This window comes from Scophthalmus maximus, chromosome 17, assembly GCF_022379125.1.
Source record: "Scophthalmus maximus strain ysfricsl-2021 chromosome 17, ASM2237912v1, whole genome shotgun sequence".
Classification (NCBI taxonomy): Eukaryota; Metazoa; Chordata; class Actinopteri; order Pleuronectiformes; family Scophthalmidae; genus Scophthalmus; species Scophthalmus maximus.
Window position 1 is genome coordinate 13,859,388 of NC_061531.1, and position 8,955 is coordinate 13,868,342.

At 40.2% G+C, this 8,955-nt stretch overlaps 1 protein-coding gene across 1 annotated transcript; it reads left to right on the forward strand.

The window, feature by feature from the left end:
* Positions 1-1,315: 1,315 nt before the first annotated feature.
* Positions 1,316-8,210, forward strand: xab2 (XPA binding protein 2). Its single transcript, XM_035614732.1, has 19 exons — positions 1,316-1,481; positions 1,788-1,936; positions 2,142-2,265; positions 2,380-2,577; positions 2,879-3,013; positions 3,115-3,279; positions 3,434-3,578; positions 3,681-3,832; positions 3,962-4,081; positions 4,190-4,321; positions 4,669-4,800; positions 4,978-5,091; positions 5,213-5,375; positions 5,467-5,657; positions 5,819-5,941; positions 6,049-6,220; positions 6,883-7,009; positions 7,119-7,228; positions 7,336-8,210. The coding sequence occupies exons 1-19, from the start codon at positions 1,446-1,448 to the stop codon at positions 7,395-7,397; spliced, it is 2,550 nt and encodes an 849-aa protein (XP_035470625.1). The 5' UTR covers positions 1,316-1,445; the 3' UTR covers positions 7,398-8,210.
* The last annotated feature ends 745 nt before the right edge of the window (positions 8,211-8,955 follow it).

Here is an 8,955-nt window from a genome sequence, read left to right on the forward strand (position 1 = left end):
AATACATACCAATGTTTTTGAATCAGTAATTTGCTCAGATAAACAATTAACTCATATTAATTTAGATTGTGACTTGCTTGAGAAGAATTTCATTACTTTATAATGAGAAATCTCTATTTACCCTTCCAATTAAACATGTCCATAGCCAGGAATGGAACTTCATTTTGGAGAAGCACCCAAGTGGCACTGGTATACAGTTGCAGGACATTGGCACATCTCATGTTCGTCTAATAAAATCGAATGTAAGGCCCTTTCCATAAAGTTCAAGTGATATTACACCTTGCCTTAAAAGGCCTAGAAATGTGTTTGCCAACAGGCTGAGATAAGACCTATATTAAGTCCCACTCAGATATCAAAGATCTTTATCCTCGGACTGCATTTCTAAGGATGTTGTTGCTGTTGTGGAAACGCAGTGTCCTTGAAAAACTATGCGATCTAGTTTTCAGACATTGCTGGCATTAGTTCCAAAATAAATTCACATACATAATCCTACTTAAACAGCTGTCAACCAGTCCTTGTGCCTATCAGAAGTATTAACATTTAATTAAACAAATATAGATTTCCATTCAACCTTATATCTGTAAACCTGACTGTAGTATTTATTTAAAATTTTCATATTCCTTTCACTCACACAAGTTTTGTTGTCTGTGTCTAGAAGCCACTATTAACCATACCAACATGTCAAGATTTTTTGAAGTGCATTGTCATTGTTAATGACGATTGAGTTGATATATTCAGTTTTATGGAAAAAAAAATAATAAAGTGAAAACTGGTGTGTCAAACACGAGGGACTAGGTTGTTGTGCTAAATTAAAAGTTTTGTTTAAAATATTGTGAGATAATTTATTAGAAAAAATGGGCCTCCAATATTCAATGCATGTTGTTCTCTGGTTTTGTGTTCATGCAGGCTTTGGAAAATGTACGGTCAAAATTATTGTTTCCAAGTGGTAATTACAAAGTGTATTTTGTTGTCCTTTCAAGTTCATGAAGTGTTATTGTGGCTCAAATACAGTGGCTGTCATTTGAGCCATAATTATTACTTGCATCTTAGTTTTACAATGTGCAACATTTCAGCCAACCTACTCTCCCTGAGTGACAGGTTAATCTTGCCTATTGCAAAGTGACAAACCTTGATTTGAATGAGACATTGTCAGACAAAGCACAAGCTAAACATTCGATACAAGATCCATATTTTGTGTGCACACGGCACCGTATTACAAAATTTCAGGCTATTCATACAGAGCTTCACTTTCGGACTACAAACGTTCTAGGATTTGTAGTTTTTGACTGGTATTACGAAGTCGCACACCCTATGACGACACCGGAAGTAGTCGTGTGAAATACACGCTTTGAAAGGTCCGCCACCGAGTGTTAGCTAAAGTTTGCATTACTTTCATTTCTGGAACGGGCGTTTTACTCTTCTCTTCACTCCATCGGAACGAAGACATGCCTTCGTTAAACGGAAATTCGGATGTTGTGTTTGTAAGTTTTAGCATAAATATACATTGCATTGCATCTGTTAGCGGTTGCCGAGAACGAGCGTTAGCTAGCTAACGTCTACTGGCTGCTCGTTTAGCTGTTGGAAGTTGTTGTAGTTCGTCAGCTAGGAACCAAAGAGATTTGTGGTTAGACTTGCATTGTGTTATGTGTACAGAAAATAACTAACGTTCGTTCTTAATGAAATGTGTAAACGTTATAGCAACGTTACGTCCTCGCGCTAATATTAGCTTTAGCACACGCCATGTTAACTCTTCATGCGTCTTGTGCTGTGACTTCTGGTTGTGTTAGGAGGACGATGACCTGCCCTACGAAGAGGAGATCATCAGGAACCCGTACTCGGTCAAGTGCTGGATGCGTTACATCGAATTCAAACAGAATGGACATAAATCCACCCTGAACATGATATATGAGCGGGCTCTTAAAGAGCTGCCTGGCAGGTATGTAACGCACACACACGGCAAATCCACGGGTTACTACAGCAACATCAGTACACGCAAGTGTTTTGGTGATGTGTCGGGCTTTCTCGCAGATTTGCATTGTTGAAGGAAGGAAATAAGTAATGACATATGATGAGGTGATAGTGTCGAAAACTATTTGCTTATGGTCTAACACGTTTGATAACAATTGTCCCCTTATTTACAGCTATAAGCTGTGGTACAGTTATCTGAGAGAGAGAAGGAAACAAGTCAAGGGGAAATGTATCACTGAACCGGCCTACGAAGAGGTCAACAATTGCCACGAAAGAGCACTGGTGTTCATGCATAAGGTAATACTTCCTATCAAAATTCCATGCTTAATATCTTGATAGTAAAAACAGCATTGTTGTATGGTCTGTGGAAGTTGTGTTTGAAACTGAATCATCTGTCTTTCCTTAACCTAGATGCCTAGAATATGGCTAGATTACTGCCAGTTCCTTGTATCTCAATGCAAGATCACAAGAAGCCGGCGATCATTTGACCGTGCACTCCGAGCTCTTCCTGTTACTCAGCATCCACGCATCTGGCCTCTGTATCTCCGCTTTGTCCGCAACCTGCCCCTGCCTGAGACTGCTATCCGGGTGTATCGCAGGTATCTCAAGGTGAGAGCATGGCAAAACATAATGACAAATTATGGAAATTCATGTGCTGTGGTATATCGTGGGGATGCTATGATAGGCCAGAATGTATGATTTAAATACTTTCTGGAAATATCTGAAGATTCTCAGCTGAGTGAAAGGCCACTGGGTTTCCTGTTTAATTCGGCCCACACCCCCCAAAAAAAAATACCTGGGATTCATCACCCCTTGGAAATTACTATTGAAAAGGAAAGCTGCTTATAAAGGTTTTCTCCTTAAATTACAATGTTCTCAAAAGGTGTTGTCTGCTCTATTTATTGTTTAGCTTTCTCCAGAGAATACAGAGGAATACATCGACTACTTACGGTCTGTTGACCGCTTGGATGAAGCGGCTGTGCGACTAGCAGCTGTTGTTAATGACGAAAGTTTTGTGTCCAAAGAGGGCAAGTCTAACTATCAAGTAAGATTTTACTCTCCTTCCCAAGCACCTCCCAAAATGCCTTTTTTTGCTTTTGATTCAAAACAAGAAACTTGATAATTATTTTTTTCCCACTTGGACAGCTTTGGCATGAGCTGTGCGACCTGATCTCCCAGAACCCCAATAAGGTGACCTCCCTGAATGTCGGAGCCATCATCCGAGGAGGCCTCACTCGCTTCACAGATCAACTTGGAAAACTTTGGTGCTCTTTAGCTGACTATTACATCAGGAGTGGCCACTTTGAGAAAGTATGTTACACCTGAACAACTTCTACTTCTATTCATATCATAAAGCATTTGATGATATGATATTGCCTTAATGTTGATGCAACTTTTTCAGTTGCATTAACATACATTGAATTTGTGCGGGTATGACTCACTGTCTGTGACTTTACTTTGTCAGGCCCGTGATGTGTATGAGGAGGCCATCCTGACAGTCGTAACAGTAAGAGATTTTACACAAGTGTTTGATAGCTACGCCCAGTTTGAGGAGAGCATGATTGCTGCCAAGATGGAGACCACTGCTGAGATTGGGCAGGATGAAGATGGTTTGTGTGGATTCATTATTATTAATATGTACAGTATGTGTACACTCCTCACTTTCACTTCTCTTCTCATGCATGCTGTTCTCTTTGTCCCTCTCCTCCTAGATGATGTAGACCTTGAGCTTAGACTGGCCCGCTTTGAGCAACTGATAGCCCGGCGACCCCTCCTCTTGAACAGTGTCCTACTGAGGCAGAACCCCCATAATGTGCATGAGTGGCACAAGCGGGTGAAATTGTATGAGGGCAATCCACGGCAGGTGAGTTTAGGGTCCTTAGCTACATAATGTTTGGACAGGGATGGTTCACACAGTTTATATTGGTAACACACACCACTGTTTCTGTGTCGTACGTTGCTGATGAATCCATGCCCACTGTGTTCTTTGCAGATTATCAACACGTATACTGAGGCAGTACAGACGGTGGATCCGATGAAGGCCACAGGGAAACCTCACTCTCTCTGGGTTTCCTTTGCTAAATTCTATGAGGAAAATGAGCAGCTGGATGATGTAAGTCATGGAGGTCTTTCCATGGCAATTTTTCAAACCATCTGGTGTTAAGATTAGATGTGTTTCTGTACTCTTGATAAGTTTCATATTGAACTCACTCTCACTCAGGCCAGAACAATCTTCGAGAAGGCTACCAAGGTGAACTACAAGCAGGTGGATGACCTTGCTGCAGTGTGGTGTGAATATGGAGAGATGGAGCTTCGTCACGAGAACTATGAACAGGCACTGCGCATACTAAGGGTGAGACATTTGTGACACATCTGCAGGCATTATTAAAGGTTCAGTCAGTAAAATGATAGCAGCATTTATCCTAGATGGTTAGTAACATCTAGTGGCAGGACTGAGAAACTACAACAACATCAGCCATTGTCTTTAAATGTTTTTTGAAAGCAAACATATCTGCAAAGTTAATACCAAGTTACTGTTAGAGTTGACCATAGATAATACTTGATCCTGTATATCATTATTTTCTTTGGTGTAAAAGTTTGCCAATAAGGCTGCTTGGCCTTTAGCACTCATATGTTTGTGTATAACTGCTTTGGGGATATAATTGTAAGACATTTGTTTCTTCATTATTTTGAATACAGAAAGCTACAGCCATTCCATCTAAGAAAGCAGAGTACTTTGATGTGTCTGAGCCAGTCCAAAACAGGGTGTACAAGTCCCTGAAGGTCTGGTCTATGCTGGCAGACTTGGAGGAGAGTCTTGGCACGTTCCAGGTATGTTTACTACATTTCATCGAGTCTCCAGTGTATTATACAAGCCAAGAAAATGCATTAGGTTTTAATTGTATGGCAGATAAACTCTGTGATATATAATGTTGGTCTTAAAACCTTTATATTTGTTAGTTGCAGATGTTAAATCTAACTCTTTCAATTTCCTTTTATTCCCTTCAGTCTACGAAAGCAGTGTATGACCGCATTATTGACCTCCGCATTGCAACGCCTCAGATCATCATTAATTATGCCATGTTTCTTGAAGAGCACAACTACTTCGAGGAAAGCTTCAAGGTAATAACATACCACTAATTAACTAAATGCACATTTATTTTCAGTTTTTCAGTGTTCAGTATTCGTGCCTAGCAACCCATTTTAAGATTTCTTAATTCTGTTTTTTCCACACCCATTTTAGGCATATGAGCGTGGTATCGCTCTCTTTAGGTGGCCAAATGTTTATGACATTTGGAACACTTACCTTACCAAGTTCATCGACCGTTATGGGGGCAAGAAGCTGGAGAGAGCTAGAGATTTATTTGAACAAGCCCTGGATGGCTGCCCCGCCAAGTTTGCCAAGAGTAAGTAGCTTTGTTAAAATGACATTGACCATTTAAAAAAAAACAACATTTTTTCAGAAATTAAACTGTACTACTATTCCTTGCTTTTTAGCCATTTACCTGTTGTATGCGAAGTTGGAGGAGGAGTATGGCTTGGCAAGACATGCTATGGCTGTATATGAAAGAGCAACACAGGCAGTAGATACTCAGGAGAGACATCACATGTTCAATATCTACATCAAGAGAGCAGCTGAAATCTACGGGGTTACCTATACCAGAGCAATTTATCAGAAAGCTATTGAGGTATGGACACATTTTCCTTGTTCTTAACGATTTAATTAAATACCTATTGTCTACTTTAAAGATCTTAATTTTCTGCTAAATTGACAAACATATGTTATGTTAAATTAATCTATTCATTACTGAAATAACAAAAATTAATTGTACTTTTTATATTTAACCAGGTTCTTCCTGATGAGCATGCAAGGGACATGTGTCAGCGATTTGCTGACATGGAGAGTAAACTGGGTGAGATTGATCGGGCCAGAGCAATCTATTCCTACTGCTCCCAGATCTGTGACCCAAGGGTGAGCTAAACCACTTCTACTTCTTCTGAATTATATATCCCATTTTGATCAATGATGATACAAATTTCATAATTCTTCTTTACTTACTTCTGAGCTTGATCTTTCAGGTGACCGCTAATTTCTGGCAGGCCTGGAAAGAATTTGAGATCCGCCATGGAAATGAGGACACCATAAGAGAAATGCTGAGGATCAAACGCAGTGTCCAGGCAACATACAACACTCAGGTCAACTTTATGTCCTCTCAGATGATGAAGGCCATAACAAGTGCCACAGGCACTGGTGAGTGACCTTGCAAGTTTCTGTTTATGAGCTGGTACCATGAATGCACTGTTACAACCCTAAAGCTGTCTAGGAGGAAGGGATGGGATATGGGAATGGGCTAGATGGGATAAAAGGGTAGCCACACATGCTGCATTTTTCCTCCAAAATTCTTAGGTCACCCCTAGGGTTGGGTATCGTTAGATTTGTTTCTGATACCGGTGCAGTGTTGAGCAGTAGCGAACGCGTGGGTTAGGGCGAGTTGGCGCCCGTCTCAGCCCTGTGCTCACCGAACTGCAGCTGGGCACGCGGAGTGGAAATGCTCCCTCCCTAGTATGCCTTTCTTCTCAAGAATAGTGTTCCATACACTCGTATCATATGCGCCTGCATGGTTTTTTATGTGCACAAATTTTGAGACTAAACGGCATACATCCCTCTGCTTCAAATGTATCCCGTATGTCGCCAGGTGCCTCGTTAAGCTTGACGTGTCCTCACTTTACACGCAATTGTTACCAAACAGTTGCTACACGTCCTGGTGTCGCAATCCTTTCAATCACCTTGTGATTTGGTATTTGCTGGACATGTAGGGGCAGATCCCCAACTACATCAAGAATTTATGGACTGGTAAATATTTTTTCTCATGTCTCTGTGTTTGTCCAACCACTTTGTGCTCATGTTTCCAGTGTCAGATCTTGCTCCTGGCCAGATGGGAATTGATGACATGAAGATGTTGGAGCAGAAGGCACAACAGATTGCTGCAGAAGCGGAGCAGGACAAACCCAAGCCCAAAGAGAAGATTCTCTTTGTCAGGTTTGTTACTCCCTTTGTTTAATGCTATTCAAAATGTGTGTGCCTTTCACAAGATCTTCCAAAGAAAAAAGAGACACCACAGTCATATTCTCCTCTTGTGCTTGTGCAGGAGTGACACGTCTCGGAGTGAGTTGGCTGAGCTTGCCAAACAAGCCAATCCTGATGAGATCGACATTGATGATGAGGATGAGGGCGACGATGAAGACCAAGGACCAGAGGGTGAGTGACGCACGCATCTCATAAGCAAACTTAAAAAAATCTGGTGCTTGTTTGATTGCGGACATGAAATGCATGTACTTAATGGCCTCTCCTCTTGTCCTTCACAGAGGTGCAGCTTGAACAAAAGACTGTCCCCACAGCTGTGTTTGGAGGACTTAAAGAGGATTGAAACATTCCTGTGCTCACTGAATTTTGCAATGATGCACTCTTCTGATTTCTCTTGTAGTCATTGAATAGGCTCAATTTTTAAATTGACTGTAAATGTTCAATTGTATTCACTTTATTTTGACAGACTGATGAGTGAAAGAGATCAGTATCGAAGAAAAAAACTGTTAGTTTTGGCCACAAGGTGTCAGTCTTTGTCGGGTATAGTGGCTCAAGATAATTGTGCAACTGAGTAGTTTTCTATCATGAAATACTTTTGCAGTTACATGTTAACTGTCATTGAACGCTGATGTTGTTTGACTTTGTTACAGAACAACATATGTAAAAGAATTTACAGTGAAAACTTTTGTATTCATAATAAATGCCGAGACCTTTCTCTGACAGGAAGCTCTGCCCTAGAAAACAGGGGAGGAGCATAGTTTCTTCAACAGGGAGCATTCATTTGAAAGTGGAGCTGAGCATTCAAGTTTCACATTGTTGGCTTGAGGATCTCTAGTAGGTGTGTCTTGCTATGCCCACTATTTCTGAAAAGATTTCTTAACTGGTATACCGATATCTCTATCCAAATATTGATTTCATGCCATTGTTGTAAACTTAGTATTGTACACTCGAACAGTTTGTACTGCTAATTGAATTATAGGAGGGCTGTATAAAAAAGTTATTCATAATTCACTAAACATGCAGGAAATAAAGTTTCAGGTGTACTTGGGTAATTACAGTGATACCATCATGGCCTTTGATAAACTTTTTTTGAACGTGTTCAAAATTTCCATTGTTTGTGAAGTATGCAGCAGCAATTATAGTTGTGTCAAGTCGGTCTCTCTGAGTCTCTAAAACTTTCTTTACAATGTCTTGAAAATCCAGCTCCAAATAAAATGGATTTATGTATGTAAGATACAGTAACTGGTATATGCCAGAGGAAAGTGTGCTTCAGAAGGTGTTGAAACATTTAAAGGAAACAGGTGCCAGTCTCACATTGTGGACGTCTTGCAAACTTTATTTAGACATGGCTATAGATTCAAATTGTGCACAAAACATGCTTCCTGGAAGCTGCAGATCTACTTAAGTGTTTGATGAGAAAGGCCTTCTGCATTTCATTTTTGCCACCCTATTATGAGAGATACGTTTTATGGAAGTGGAAAAAGCACCAGTTTTTTTTCATAATTAGATTAAAATAGCTGAGAGGTAATCCTCCTACAAAGTAACTGCAGTGAGGCGCCTGGGGAGTTCTTGGAACTTGGTGCAACATCATGTGATGAATTACTCCTGAGATTTCTGTTTTCCAGTGTGGGTGGTGCTACTTGAAACAACTCCAAAAACAATGGAAAGAAAATGTCTATATAAACAACTGCATATCTGCAGGTGTTTGATTTCACTGCTGTTTAAAACCGTAAGTAACTCAGTGAATATTTAATCAGGAATTAATTTTTATAGTTCAAGCTAATCATGATAGCTGTCACTAACATGGGTGTTGGAAATGTGAAAAATTAGTACAGGGTCTTTGAACTACCCAACAGTAAATAAAAGGGCATGATATTTCTCAAGCTAAGTATGTTAAAATA

Coding starts and splice junctions, on each gene's coding strand:
- xab2 (XM_035614732.1), top strand. CDS start 1,446: ATGCCTTCGTTAAACGGAAATTCGGATGTTGTGTTT. Junction 1,937..2,141: donor CTTAAAGAGCTGCCTGGCAG/GTATGTAACGCA, acceptor CCTTATTTACAG/CTATAAGCTGTGGTACAGTT. Junction 7,010..7,118: donor GAGAAGATTCTCTTTGTCAG/GTTTGTTACTCC, acceptor GTGCTTGTGCAG/GAGTGACACGTCTCGGAGTG.